Source organism: Enhydra lutris, unplaced genomic scaffold (assembly GCF_002288905.1).
Source record: "Enhydra lutris kenyoni isolate GAN:26980312 unplaced genomic scaffold, ASM228890v2 scaffoldscaffold4, whole genome shotgun sequence".
In the NCBI taxonomy this organism is placed as follows: domain Eukaryota; kingdom Metazoa; phylum Chordata; class Mammalia; order Carnivora; family Mustelidae; genus Enhydra; species Enhydra lutris.
The window spans coordinates 35,069,769-35,085,628 of NW_019154088.1; the positions used below are offsets into that span (position 1 = coordinate 35,069,769).

Sequence of the window (15,860 nt, forward strand, 5' to 3'; positions counted from 1 at the left end):
TGAATTCTGTTGTATTTTAGAGCCAATGAAACAGGGGGTTACATTGAATTTCGTCACACAGCTGGAACGCAAACCGGATGAGACCTTCACACAATGGAGTGAGTGTCCATGTCTGGAGAAACACTGCTTTGTTCAAAAAGAGGAGATCCAGTTGCTGCATTTAGGCCGGAAAATACCTTGGTTCCTCAGGAGATAGATGATCACTTATGTTTTTCATTACTCAAATAAAGTCTTGAAGCATTTTCATAAATTTGGGGGGACAAAAAGGAAAAAATAATCCCTTCCTTTTATTTGAGAACAAGCTGTAAGTGAAAGAAGAGGAATTGGGCTCAAAATCCCACACTTAAACTTCACTTTTGCTGAGATATTTTGCTAAGTCATCATTATAGCTTATTTTAATAGGGCAAGATTATGGACAAAACGTCACGCCAGATACAATTAGGTTCTATCTGGAGTTTTGTTTGATGAATGGGTCTATTTTTTAAACAATCTGTGAGTGGATAGTAATTTGCCATAAACAAACTTTCCCAGATGCTGTGCCACAAACCTCCTTAGACACCAAGTTGCCGCTTGCTAATGGTCCCCGGAGGAACACCTAGGTGAAGAGATGCTGCCGCCGTGCCTCGCCCCTGCCACCGCTGTCAGAGCAAGGGGGAAGGGGACCACGCTGTGGGGACTGCTCAGAAAAAAGTGGGACCACGGAAGGAGCCTTTGCTTTTTCCTGGTTCCAGAAATACTTCTGACTTTCCCTTCAGTGTCATGATCACCCACATTTCTTGATCCCAATAAAAGCAGTGTGGTTGCTTAGAAACAGAACTCTATGTTAACGTTGGGTTCCTAAGAGCTGCTTATTTCATTAGGCCTTATTTTCCCCTATCTATAACACCAAGAGAAAGCCATCCACCTTATAGGGATAGCGGGGGAATTTGAAATACCAAGTATGTGTGGGCATTGGAAAAGTGGAAGGAAGCACAGGCAGTTACAGAAGCCCTGGGATCAGGGGGTAGTGTTGGTGGAAATCACTGACTGGTTTTTCTTTCTTTCTTTCTTTTTTTAAAGATTTTATTTACTTATTTGACAAACAGAGATCACAAGTAGGCAGAGAGGCAGGCAGGGGCCTGGGGGCGGGGCGGGGGGAAGCAGGCTCCCCACTGAGCAGAGAGCCTGATGTGGGGTTCCATCCCAGGACCCTGAGATCAAGACCTGAGCTGAAGGCAGAGGCTTAACCCACTGAGCCACGCAGGCACCCCAACTGGTTTTTCTTTATATAGCTCTGTATTACTTGATTTATAGGGGAAGACAAACCAATGTAATACTTCTACAATTTGAAAAACTATATAAATTGAAAAAAATCAAATAGAGGCAAAACCATGTAAGGCATCTTATACAGTATCTGGCATATAGTAGATGTTCTGTAAATGGTAGCTATTATCATTACTTCAAAGTCTCAGTTCTGAAAGCAAAACTCTAGCGTTCCTGGCACAGCTGAATGGAAGACTGAAGTCTATTTTCTGTAAATGATAATAGAGAAACAACTTGGCTGCTGCCTTAGGTATTGTTGAAAGATAACTATAGGAATGGATTCATATACATAATTCACTTTTCTGCCCACAAGAATCATAGACTGGAAAGAAATAATTTAGATACTTAAGAGTTTCCAGGCAATGTTTCACATGGTAATGCAGGAAAAATTTGAACTTAACTCAGTACATCATCACAAATGTTGACATGCCCTTGAAGCTGGCTTCTCACACTATCTGTAAACAGAGCTACATGCTCACGCTCTAACTCAACTTCCCTCTTTCTTTAAAGAGATAATCACAAAATGCAGTCCTTCTATTTACTTTATGTTGACTCCAGGTACTACAACTAAGTTTAAACACTTGTCGATTGCCTGTGGAGAAAACAATCACTAAGCTTTGTGAACTCCTAAATGATCTAACTGATCTCTACTAGATTACCGAACTGCCAGAAGAAAGTGTTTGGAATTATATCTAGTGGTGTTTATCCAAAACCAGAATCAAACCCTGAACTAATTTAAAAACAAAAAAACAAAAAAACCCTATCTTTAAAGATTCTACTATCAATGACACATGCGCTATCTGTTCACTGAACCTTAAAATTACAATTATAAAGGTAGAAGACTAATTATTCCTTTCTTGGGTTGAGCGTCTTTAAAGACTAAGTAGAGGGGAAACAGGCTTTTGCAATTCACTTAAGCCTTAGTTTCATGTTTGGGGGTGAGAATGATTATGTTCATACGTAATGTAGATAAAAATGAGTAGAAGGAAAACCTGTCCCCCATCCACACATCAGAGGCAAATCCTATAGACCTCAAGGGAAGGAAAACATAACCCGTTAGCCAAATAATAACTTTGAAGTGCATTTCAAAGTGGAGAGAAAAACTGGGAAACAATTCATCCAAGATTTTGCTCCTGGGGAGAAATTCACATTTTCCAGGCTTGCAGACAGCATGCCAGCCAAGCACCACTTGGCTTAGCACAATTGATAGGGGACTTCTAGGTCTTATAAATCTATAGCTTAAAAACGATGCACCCAGTTGGAGGGGAGAAAGGTCCTATAAGGACAACAAGCTATAAAGTCACACTTTTGGCGAGACTGGATATGCAAACCATCTCCAGTAGAAAAATCCTCGGGCAAGCCTAGCCCTAAGCCAAAGAGACTACAAACCAGAACAACACTTTGCTCGGTTTAAGTTTGAAGGACGGGGGGAAATTTGGGTCTATCCCGATTTTATTTGAACATGTTTTTACACCCACTGAACCAAACCAGAGCATGACAAAGCTGTGATTACTTTGCTCCCCACAGAAGGTCAAGCATATTTAAATTAGAGACCAGTTTTCTTTATTCACTGTGAATTTTAAGATGCTGGCCAAGATTCTGGTATTGGAATTGGAGGAAGTGTGGCAGGGATTATAGTCTTTGACTGATATGGTGGTAATTTAAAAAGTGGAGGCAAGACAAGCGCACCTATTGAAATACTTTACACAGAAGCTGCAAGGAGATGAGGGAAGTATCAGGAACCAAATGAACCACAGTTTCTTTGTATTTTTAGAAGAGTTTATGGCTACACTGAGTGGGAAGGCATATTTTATGGCTAACAGACTTCTGACTGGCGAGAGAATCAAGCCTAGACCACAGAGGGGAGAACCAGGCAGCCCAAGCCAGAGAGTCACCTGCCATTCCTGGAAATCCTCATGGGAATTGCACTTGGGGCTCCAAGAATATCACAGACACAGCCTCTGCTCTCAGCCAGTCCTGCTCCTGGACCCCAGCCAGAGGGGCCCCCGTTCAGGAACCCATTCTTCAGAGGACCCCATTCTGGTCCTTTGCCAGCCATGCCCTCCCCATAGGACCAAGGGGGATATCTGCCTACTTCCCACAACCTCCTTCGAGACTTTGCTCTGTGTTCCCTGAGACTGCAGCAGTCCCCACACTTCATCTTTCCCACCCTATCGTTGCCTACAAGACATTACGTGTATATTTTTCTAAAGATTTATTTCTTTATTTCAGAGAGAGAATGAGGGAACGTACAACCTCATGAGTGGATGGGGGGGAGGGGCAAGGGAAAATCGAGAATCCTGAAGCAGACTCTCTGCCTGGACGGAGCCCAACTTGGGGCTCAATCCCAGGACCCAAGATCACGACCTGAGCCAAAAAAATCAAGAGTCAGGCACTTAACCGAGCCTCCCAGGTGCCCCTCGTTAAATGGATTATTAAAACTTATGTCGACTACGGTTGCCCTAGGCTGATGGTCTCCACTTGCAGAGCTTCTCTCAGCTGCAGCCACTTTCTGGGAGATGTTCATCTTTAAAGGACCATGTTGACTCGCCTCCTCTGGCTGGGGAAATAGGAAAATCTACATTTCCCGTTAGGACTCCGGAGTGGTTCGTCTCTAAGGCGTGAGGGTAGAAGGGCTGAAGAGTAGACCGGATGCTTGGAAACATACGCTACTGGCGGAAACAACCACAGTGATCTCGCTGCAGAACCAGCCGCAGAGGAAACTGCTCTGCTTTCTTTTTCTTTTTTTTTTTTAAAGATTTTATTTCTCTGTCAGAGAGAGAGAGAGAGGAGCAGCAGGCAGAGGGAGAAGCAGGCTCTCTGCTGAGCAGGGAGCCCGATGCGGGACTCGATCCCAGGACTCTGGGATCATGACCTGGGCTGAAGGCAGAGGCTTATCAGACTGAGCCACCCAGGCGCTCCCACTGCTCTGCTTTCTTAAAGGTGGCAATTCTGCCCGCAGCCCATCCATTCAGTGCTCCCCCACAACTGGTAGCTATAATTAACTGAAAAGGCTGGAAATGAGCTTCATTCACAACCTCCAGGTGAAGTGATTAAGCAGGCTTGATGAGGAATACATGTTTGGGGCACGTGGGTGGCTCAGTCAGTAAAGCGTCCGACTCCTGATTTCGGCTTCAGGTCATGACTGCAGTGTCTTGAGATGGATGCCCGTGTTGGGCTCAGTGCTGGGCGTGGAGCCTAAGATTCTTTCTCTCCCACTCCCCTCAAAACAAAAATACACATGAATTTTGTACAACTATTCCAGAGGAAGCATATCTCGATAGTGGGAATCTTTCGAAAGTGGCTTCGTGTGTGTGTGTGTGTGTGTCTCTGGCTTCTGCTGCTATCTGCTGGCTATTTACAGCTGACAGAGATCCAGCTACTTCTGTTCATGACAGCAGACCTGCATCCGAGTTTAATGTCCATAGGTGCTGTAATTAGGCTGCCAGCCCTTAAGCCTTGATAAAGTATTCTGGCTGAATGGATCCTACTGGCACCTGAGCACTGCCTAGCGGGGACTGAGGGAGAAACTGACCACGCTCAGTAAGCTGTCCACGTGCCCACGGCTGGCGTCAGCTGTGGCCGCTCAATATTAATGGGGGTACTAGCTCAAGATAAAGGTCTTTAGGTAACTTTAAGCATTTGTAATATCAACTTGCATCTTGAAATAGTTACCACTGGTTGACTTCCTACCATGTACCAGGTTCTATGTTAAGATCTTTGCATATATTATATTTAAATTCTCATAAAAATGTGTAATAACAACTACTGACACATTAAACCATCACTGCATGATAGGCTGCACTGACAGCTTTGCATACACATCTCAACCCTATTACTATTAGTTTTCTCTAACAAAATAGGAAAGAACTATGGTCAGAGTGGGAAACATGAACTTGCCACATAGTCAATGACAGAGATGGGCCTCTGGAGCTTGTGCTACTGGCCACTTTATACAAATGCCTTGCTGTGGGGCACCTGGGTGGTTCAGTGGGTTAAAGCCTCTGCCTTCGGCTCAGGTCATGATCCCAGAGTCCTGGGATCAAGCCCCGCATCAGACTCTCTGCTCAGCGGTGAGCCTGCTTCCCTCCTTCTCTCTCGGCCTGCCTCTCTGCCTACTTGTGATCTCTGTCTGTCAAATAAGTAATAAATAAAATCTTTAAAAGAAAAAAAAAATGCCTCACTGTAAGATAGCTGGACTGACAGCCATCGTTTCATCACCAAGGGAACTGCATGAAACTTGTTCAAGGCCATGTAAAGAAATGGTAAAGAGCATGATAGGTTTCTCTCTCTCCAGCCCTGGGCCAGACTTGCCAGTTCACCAGTGGCCTTCCTGTTCAGACAGCTCTGTTTATATACATTCTTTGATAGCCTGCATGTAAGGTTTAAACTTTTTTTTTTTTAACAAATCATAGAGCAGGAAAAAAACACAGGTTTCTGCTACTATAAAAGAAGTAATGGAGACTGAATTGTGCAACATTGAGCCTTAAGATGGGCCAGCAAGGGGCACCTGGATGGCTCAGTGGGTTGAGCCTCTGCCTTCGGCTTGGGCCCTGGTCTCGGGGTCCAGGAATCGAGCCCCACATCAGGCTCTCTGCTCGGCGGGGAGCCTGCTTCCCGCCCCCCCCTTCTCTCTGCCTGCCTCTCTGCCTACGCGTGATCTCTGTCAAATAAATAAAATCTTAAAAAAAAAAAAAAAGGGCCAGCAAGTCATTTCTACCCAAATCAGCTGAGAACCCTCTCCTTAAAGGGAGGCTTGATCCTGGCAAAGCCATAGAACGTTTCCTTTGGATTACATACTCTTCTTTATATTGTTTTGTATTTCCTGAATTTTCTACGATGAAAGTGCTTTTTAAAGTAAATATTCATAGGTAATGCTGAATACATTCTCATGTTAAACATTTAACTACACAAAACCCTTCCCTTAAACGCTTACCTTCCACACCCCCTATTCTAGTCTCCTTTTCAGAGGCAATCACAATTTAGAAGTTTCTATGCATTCCTCTGCATGACAGACCTGCACAGGCCAATAAGGAAATCACAATCCATACGTGGTTATTGAGCGCTTGAAATGGCCTGGTTCAAACTGAAGTGTGCTTGTAAGCATAAAATACACACGAGATTTAAAGACCAAATCTGTAAGAGTGTAAAATATCTCATTTAACTTCTATATTAATTACATGTTGAAATGACCATATTTGGGATGTATTGGGTTAAAGAATTAAAAATAAATGAAATAGGGCGCCTGGGTGGCTCAGTGGGTTAAGCCGCTGCCTTCAGCTCAGGTCATGATCTCAGGGTCCTGGGATCGAGTCCCGCATCGGGCTCTCGGCCTGCTTCCCTCTCTCTCTCTCTGCCTGCCTCTCTGTCTACTTGTGATCTCTCTCTGTCAAATAAACAAATAAAATCTTTAAAAAAAAATAAATAAATGAAATACAGTATTAAATTAATTTCATGTTTCTTTTTGCCTTTTTAAATATGGTACTATAAAATGTAGCTTACATTATATTGGTATTAGCCATTATATCGGTATTGCTCTGGAGTCTAGACCATTTTTAATATGTTTACACACTTATTTATATAAAATAAGTATTTTTTGTGCTTTTTAACATAAATATGCACTACTTTTAAACCTGGACTCAAACTTTTTTTAAATGTATAACCTTTAAATGCATTGATCATTGTATTAATTCCTTTCTTCTTTCCTTTCTCCTTTCCTTTCTCCTCCTCTTCCCCACCCCATCCACCACCTCCAACGCATACACTTCTTGACAAGCTGACAAGGCCTCAGAGTGAAGAAAAGTAATCATTATTCTTGGCCATCCAAATGTTGAAGTGAGCACACCTAAAAGTTGGATTATTCCAACCCAGGCACAGATTAACAAAAAGGTGTCTCCTTTTTGGATAAAAGAAAGTGCTAGTCAGTGGAGGAAGGCATTGGAGTTAGTGGGTCCTAGACAAAAGAAATAGGAAATAGCTACAATTGCCAAAAATGACTACCAGTTATTTTTCAAGAACTAGATCCAAATTTGCTATTCTCATCATGTCATCGGTTCCTTTCAGTTTTGTTTTTGTTTTTTTTCCTTCAGAAAGCACAGTTCCGTTACTTTATGTTGGGTGACTATGTACCACTAACACCTTTTCCCTTGATCAGTATTGCCTATTAAGCACCACCTCAGTTCAGCAACTGAATCTTGATCGTTGTCGGAAATAAATGCTGACGTGTGTGATCACGTCTGACTCGTCGAAGGTTGTAATGTACTGAACATTTTTGTTTTGTCTAAATACCTAAAAATGAGTCCAGTTCAGTGGATTCTGCAAAGGAAATAACCCCAGACAAGCTCCTGTTCTCGCCCCACTTAAAAACTGCCTGCCTGCATATACGCACACAGCTGACACACAGCGCACTCCTGTCAGTGAATGGGGACCATGCACACACACGGCAGTCTGGGGTTAGGCTGGCAGGGTGTTTCCCGTGTTCTAGACTGGCCTTAACACAGGCAACCCATTAGCAGCTCTTACTTGGCCTCAATGGGGAAGCTCCTTGAGGGCAGAGGAGAGACAAAGAACATTAGGCGTGAGCAGGGGTGTCGTGATAACTCACTATTCTCATTCCCACGGGTGCTCTCATGGTGCTCTGTCCCAGTCGTGTCCCTCAGGTTACGTGCTGCCTTGATAAAGGACCGCCGCTGAATACCTATTTTTCATTGTCCCCTCTTTGCTGCCCTGACCAGCTTCACCATGATAAAGAGGAGGCCACGGAAGAGGAGGAGCTCCACAATTTTCTTCTAATTGGTAACTCTCCCAGTCTAATAAATCAAAATTTCCTTGAACGGATTTCATGGGAGCTGCTCCATTTCAGCAGGGCATTCAAGAAGTGCTTCTTCTCTTTTCTTCCTATTCCTCACCACCTTTTTCCTTCGTTCAAGGAAATAGGAAACAAAACAAAGACTAGGGCCATGCAAGGATGTTCAATCTTTACCCACGTGCCGAATATCACTGCAATTAAGGCAACCTTTTGAAACTTGGGAAAAAAAATTTTCCCTTAATTAGGATTGACTTCATCTGAGCGGATACCATCTGCTCTAGCAGCCCAACCTGTGCTCTTTGGGTCCTGGCAGCCTCAGGTGAGTTGGGCCCCCTTCTCCTTTCCCACACCCCTGCTCGAGAAGCTGCCAGGGACCTCTCAAGCAGTACCAGCAGGCAGGAAGTGGGGTGGGAGCGAGGGGGGTCTCCACCCATTAGCAGCTGCTTAAGTAGTAGGCAGGGGAACTATTCTACAGAGAACTTTAGGTCAGCAGATACTCCAAAGCAATTTATACCACATGCTACCCAGTTGGGGAATTAACTTAAAATGCTAAGGAAGGAAGGACCTGGAACGCCAGTCTCCTTATTTTCTCCCCACCTGGTGCTTGGCACCCAAAAGAATAAAAGAAGAACCATTGGACTTGGTGGTTTCAAAGGAATTATTAGGCAACTGGGAGGAAGTGAAGGCAGCACACGCCAAGGGCAGCTGTCTTCATGGAACACCGTGTACCACTGATTAAATGTCAGGACCCATCATTGCCCGAGTGGTGACGTCTACCCAGGTTTAGTAACTTGCTTCATTCAGGTTAAACCAAAAGACAAGCTTGACAGATGATCAGACTCTTTGGGGGAGGGCAGGGGGTGGAGTGGAGAAAGGAGTAAGGCAATTTAAAAAAATGACTTCATAGTATTTTTTTTAAAAAGCACAATATTATCACCTCTGTGGTTTTTGCTTCAGTCTCTTCTAGCGTAATGTGAAGTAGAAGCGTAATGTGAAGTAGAAGTTTTGTTAAAAGTAGGGGAAACATTTCCAAATAAGTCATTATAGATTACATTCCAAATGTAAAGTAAAAACTTGTAAACATGCGTTTGTCCGTTGGACTTTAGAACATTTTTGTTCACAATTCCCTTGTGGAAGAAATTTGACTTTTTTCTTATGCTACTTCCTTAAGAATAATTTGCTATATAAAAAAAAGAATAATTTGCTATGGTTTTAACAAGTGACTAAGAGCTGGGTTCATAATTATATATATAGCACGTACATATATTAAAAATAATTTTTTACATTCCCTCACCAATAGGAAAACATCAAATGATTACCTCCGTAAATTTGTTCCGATTTGCTTGCAAGCCAACTTTTACTACCTCAAAAGGGTTAACCACGATAGCTTCTGTTAGTCCAGATCCTAATCCAGCAATGGCAAACGTCTAGAAAAGTTAAATCAATCAATACTTTAAAACAAGTTATGTGCACTGGGTTAAACATCTTACTCATTATACTCTGCAGCTGAATGTTATGGGGAGAATGGAGAAATACACAAAAATGCACCATATACCATTACTAAACAGCTTTAGTTCTTGATTGGATGCTGACAATTCATGAATAAGAAATTACAGAAGCCACAAACCACATCCTAACAATTCAAAATAAAATGTCAAAGCCCCATCAACAGTGACTTTTTCCTTTAATGAAAAGAAAGGTTGTTTTAGTGATTTAAGGTGGATACTAAAACATCTGCACATGTAACAATTAAGAGAGTTTGACTTGTAAAAGGAGAGCTTCTTTTTTAAAACATCTACTTAAATCATTACTGAGCATCTCAAAAACTTCAAGTAGCAGAACCAAAAATAAAAAGTTTATAACTAAATTTCAGGTAACCAAACAGTGCAGCTGAAAACATTTAAATGTATAGCCCGGTTGTTAGAGTCACTATTCTAGACAATTGGCAAACCAAAAGAATTTTTATTCATCCTTTCCTTATTTAAAAAAAAAATTACGAAAAACTCCCAGTAACTGCCCTATTCTTCTGGACGCAGAAAATGAGGAATAAAAGTTGAAATCAGAAATGGCGAGGTTGTTCTGAAAGGCTCAGCTAAAATCTACATTTCTCAAACGATGATGTGAAGTTCTTATTTGCTCTAAGTTAAGAGTTTCTGCAATAAGGAACTACAGCTTTCTTCACTTCTCCTCAAAGTAGAATGTTTAAGACTTTTTCAGAAGATGTGTATCAAAAATAACCACAACAATTAAAATACACACACACACACACACACACACACACACACACACACACACCAGAAAAACAAAATGAAACAAAGCCTCAAATCTTCAAACCAGATGCTGGAAAACAGTAATTCTTTAGTGTTGAAGCTCTAATTCCAGGAGAAGAGGAACACTATATACAACCAAAAGAAGAAAAAAGCCAATGAAGAAAAAAGAACAGAGAACTCTTGCTAGGAGTCTCTAATTTCTTCAAAGTAGAACACAAAAAGAGAAAAGAGAAATGAATATTCCCTAACTTTGGAAGAAAAGGCAAGGGGGAACAAGGGAGGAGCTAGAGGGAGTTCTGGGTACCAGTTCTGCCCCTTCTTGGCTGTGTGACTGAGGCTGCCATGTGCATTAGTTTGAGCACAGAACAAGCTGTGTGTGTGTATATTTTAATTGTTGTGTTTAGGTTGAGATCCAGCCTGCACCCCACTTGCCAAGCTGGAGCCCTGGAGAGGCATTTGCCAGGAGAAAGGACAACTTTGCCTAATTCACACGAAGGCACCACAAGTGTGAGCTGCAGCTCAGTGTCTAAATCACAGAACCTTTTATAAGCCACAGTTTTCTCATCTGTAAAATGGAGACAATGTTATCTAACCCCCCTACCTCATAGGAGGATCAAAACAATGTGTGAAGCCCTTTGTAAAGTGCTTTACAAAAATCATTGTTCCTGTTGCACATAAAAATGCAGAGGAAGAATGGGATAGTATACAGATTCAAGGAGAGGGAATAATTAGTCATGTTTTCCTTTCATGCCCCTTCATTATGATTTAAACACATTTGCATAGGGTAACATACCAAATATTTTATTCATTTATCTCAGACTTCTATCATGGAAGCCAAAACATGTGTGTGTACATGAGTGTACACACACACACACACACACACACACAAATACTAGTCCCAAACTCTTCTGACTGGGAAAGCTAAAATCCAGATGTTCAGGTTTTTATTACTTACTATATGCAATCTTCCAAGTAATTCACTTTTTTGTTCTTCTATAAAACTGAGCTACATTTGCTGTCAGAACTAGTGTTCAGCAGTCCCTTGTCAAAAGAACTGATCAGCTATCAGCAGATCACGTTACTTAGATGATTCCAGAGACCAGCGGGAACAGTTGGGTTCCCAGCCTCCTAGGCTTTTCATGTGCAAGCGCCGGGAGACATTTAAGGGCTGTTTAAGTGTCTAGCCGTGTCAAAAAGACACTGGAATAAATGAGTTCGAGGAAAGAGAACACTCTACAGTTTGCATGCATTCAGTTAGAGTAGCTGGAGTGGCCAAACGCTTTTCTGTTTTAATTCTCAGGAGTCCAAGCGACTGCAGCCTCTCACATGGTACCAATGCTCGACACAGGAACTGCCAGCTGGCCCTCTGGAGACCATATTTTATTGTCTTTTTGCTAGGAAGTTTTTAATCCTCTCTTTACCAAAATGTTTCCAAAGTTGAGAATGACAGTAAGAGAAGACAGCGAGGCATTAAAAAAAAAAAATCTGAGCTAATATTAGGACTCAGGCTGCCACTTCTACCATACAAGGTTATTTCACAGTACCTTGTTTAGGCAGGAGGCTGGGCAAGAAGTTTCTTAGAGGATCCTTCCTAGAGAAGGGGCAGGTACCGTTTAAGAAATAAGAGCTATTTCTTCTTGGACAGTCTTTTGGGCAGAGTAAGTATTTTGAAGTGAACCTTTACAAGTTAAGTAACAGAAGAGCCAAAGCTCAGAACATGAGTTTTGAGGCCCACTGCAGCAGGTACACCAGAGGACTTTTCGGGGGGCTGGGGACCCCCCTGTCAATTGGAGGGTCAATGTATCGGTAGTTTTGCTTCATTTTGTTTTTCAGGTTTGGAGGGAGGAATCAGTGCACTTTCTCTCCCTTGGGCTCTTTCTGCACACATCCTTGTAGAACCCATCTGGTCACTCTAATTTGCAGTTGTGAAGCAGCAAGGTCACCAAGGAGGAGAGGAGAGGCACTGAGAGATGTCCGCGTCACTATGTGATTTCCATGGAACAGCTGAGATGTGGCATCGTAGCATCACTGTTCTCCTCAACAACTACAGGTCCTTCAGTCTGCAGCTGCCTACAGGGTGACCTGAAGTCCCGCATCTCCTACAGCTTGAGCAAAAGCTGGAAGAGTGACCTGTTAGGAAATTTCTTAGGCAGACTGACTGTTGCATAAACAGATATGCGCAGGACGTAGTATGTAAACATATGCACGTTTTGGCTTTCACAGAATCTTTGACAAATGTACTCTTTATTTTATATTCTTGACCATATCTCATATGGGTCTTTCCACACATATCACTGTTATCATAAATTCATCACTGGGAGCTATAAAATAGCCAAATTGTGAGTTATTAGGAAGATGGCTTTCAACAAGTAGCTGAACATTGAATAACTCGAATTCATATTTGCGTAGTTGGGCTTGGGGAATCAAAAGGGTTTTTGTTTCCAGATTTCGCTTTATGAAATAACTCACACACTTAAGTATAATAAATACTCTCACTTACCAATGCTGGCGACAGTGACACGTATCCTAGCAATTTCTTGTACTGCTCAAAGGTGAAAAACTGTGAAACAAAACCAAACCCAGAGATTTATAACCATTTCCTGCAACAAGCCCTTTAATTCAGTCAAATGTCTTTAGTAAATCATGATATTAACCAGCATTTTAGAAAGATGATAAACCATTGGGCACAGTTTTGAATCTGGTCTCGGGTAGCTGCTGGCGGACCCTACTTCAACATTTGCATTTTCCAATGCAACTATAATAGCCTACAGAAGAGCTGATGGAAGGAATCCTTTATGGCTGTAAATGAACCATACAGCTTCCATTTACCATGACCATTTTCAGTTTCCCCAGACATCAATAGACTTCTTTTTTATGGCAGTGATTCAAAATTATAGGCAGAGAGACCCAAAATCTCTGGTCTCCTATGTTTTCTCTGTGAACAGCTTTCCCAGTGAATGCCCAGTTTTCTAACCCACACTCCGTTCTCGTCTTGAACATGCGCCTATGCTCTTTCTTATGTATCTCTATTGTTTCACGGTTTCCGAACACTCACTGATGATGAAGGCGCCATGGTAACACAGAGAAGGACCCAATGAGGTCATCCAGTCCACCCTGATTTAAAAGCAAGAGTGTCTTCAACCTTTCTCCCTTCATGAAGAGAGTCGTTTGCTCCTTCCTTTAATATCTGATGAGGGAGATTTTGTAGGTTCCTTTCATGAAGTAACATTCATATAATTTTCTCTGCAAATAAATTTCTATGAAGGCAAATCTCGTCAGACGTCATGTAATGAGCCCCACACTACATTTCTCTCCTCTCTTTCTGTACGCTGTATTTTGGGAAACAACTCTGCTTGATCATGATGTTTAGCTCCTGGGAGCTCTGTTAGTAGAAGCTGCTAATAGTGCTGATAAGGCACATTCTTAGGTCCTGTGAGGGCCCGATTTTTAAGACTCCAGAAAAGGCATAGGTACTTTATGGTCTCGAATGTCTTCTATTCTATTACTTTATAACCCAATAGGATGGGAAGAAAAAAAGCAGATGTGGGGATCAAATAATTCTCTGTTGTTAGAAAGAAGTAGTTCTAGGTAGACACGGCTCTGTGAGTCTTTGGGCAACCCCAAAGTCATTCTATCACCAGATAGATTTTGATTCTTTTAGAGACCCAGGAATAAATTTGTGCCATGCTTCTTTAATTCAACTATAGTTATAAGCTTTTCTTTCTTTTTTTTTTTTTTTAAAGATTTTATTTATTTATTTGACAGATGGAGATCACAGAGAAGCAGGCAGAGAGAGAGAAGGAAGCAGGCTCCCTGCTGAGCAGAGAGCCCGATGCGGGGCTCCATCCCAGGATCCTGGGATCATGACCTGAGCCGAAAGCAGAGGCTTTAACCCACTGAGCCACCCAGGCGCCCCTAGTTATAAGCTTTTCTAAATCAGGGATTCATTCATTTACTCATTCAACAAATATTTATTGGATGCCTCCTGCAAAAGTAAAGAAAAAGAAACCCCTGCCTCCTTGATGGAACGTTCTAGTGGGTGGTGTCAACCCTGTAACTTTCCTGGTATTAAAAAAACAGCACCAGCAGCTACCACTGTTTTGGTGAAACCATTAACCATGGAAGAAAAAGTGTTATTGTCTTAGGCTCTACAGATAAGCTTTTTTCTTCGTTTTTATGGTCACTGTCCTCACTATCCTTTGATAATTTCCTTGCTGGGGTTTCAATAGGAGCAGTCCCAGGACTGAATCCTGGTTATGCTACTTAGCTGTGAAAGCATGGGCAAGGCTCCTGACATTTCTAGCCCTCAAGAACACAAAACTTAACCTTCTAAAATATACCTTAAATAATGAAATTTAAGTAAGATTTTTCTGACATGCCCAACACAGATAGGACTTTCAGAAAATCTTAGTTTTCATTCTCTTTCTTCACTTTGACTAATAGAGGAACCACAGTTCCTTGTATCCCTCCACGGTAGCTTGCTGTGGTCCAGAAAACATGCTAAGATCTTTGCCTGTGCGACTGGACTAATGTTGTATGATGATGTTATATGGACAACACCATCAGGCTTGTAAGCATCAGGTTATAGTACAATCATAGTACAACCATGACTCTCATTTTGTAGATACATATCCTGCCGTTAGTGAGTGGAAGGACTGACGGCAAAGCCCGAGTATGCTCTTAACCACAACATACGCCTGCTCACTGCTGAGCCGTGACTGTTAACAGTGTGGGATTCTCTGCCCTGGAGTTTTCTTGCTGCTGAGGTCTTCTTGCCTTCCCTGACCTTGGAGGCCCAGAGTCCCTCAAGGCAGAAGGTTTCAAACCTTTCTGAGCACAATCAATGTAAAAAGTGTTCATGTAACACACATACACATGCACTCACGCATGCATGCACGAATGCAGCGTACCCTTATGTTTATTTATAACGGAAACAAAACATTGCTGTAAAACAGTTTCCCCCCTCACTATGTGTAAGGCATTATGTTTCTATTCTGTCTCGTGAAAAAAATTCTCGTCATGACCCATTACATCTAGTGACCCACTAAATTGATTTTATGACTCATAGGTCATGACCTACATTTGGGAACACGGGGTTCAGGGAAGTTCTGGGATGGATGGACCTCACAAAAGCCCTCACTACCTTGTTCTCTTCCAGTGTGAGGATGCGGTTTTGACTTCTGTTTTTATTTCTGATTTTCTATAGTTCCAAGGTCTTAGACCAAACTGGGATCTCAAGGGAGAAGTCTGGGGACAGGCACTGGGCCTGTCATTGTAGCAATTCTCACAGGGAATTCCAAGTCCCTGTGTTGGGGCGATTCTAGGCTTTTCCTATCCCATCTCTAAAATTGTGAGAAAACCAAACTACCATTAGCTGACTGGTACTCATCAGCAGTGTTGCTGGAAGCTTTTGGTGAGTGGCTAGGAGGAAATAAATGATTCAGGTTCCTGGGAAGGAAGGAGCCCCCATAAGCTACAGT

General features: G+C 42.2%; 1 protein-coding gene across 1 annotated transcript in view; it reads right to left on the reverse strand.

Moving 5' to 3' along the window:
• LOC111140618 (solute carrier family 25 member 21) overlaps nucleotides 1–15,860 on the reverse strand; it is a 504,394-nt gene that overhangs the window by 31,506 nt on the left and 457,028 nt on the right. The window contains exons 5-6 of the mRNA XM_022492811.1: nucleotides 12,881–12,940; nucleotides 9,430–9,537 (exon numbers count right to left, since the gene is read on the reverse strand). Coding sequence (XP_022348519.1) covers nucleotides 9,430–9,537; nucleotides 12,881–12,940 — 168 coding nt within the window. The remainder of the gene's footprint in view (nucleotides 1–9,429; nucleotides 9,538–12,880; nucleotides 12,941–15,860) is intronic.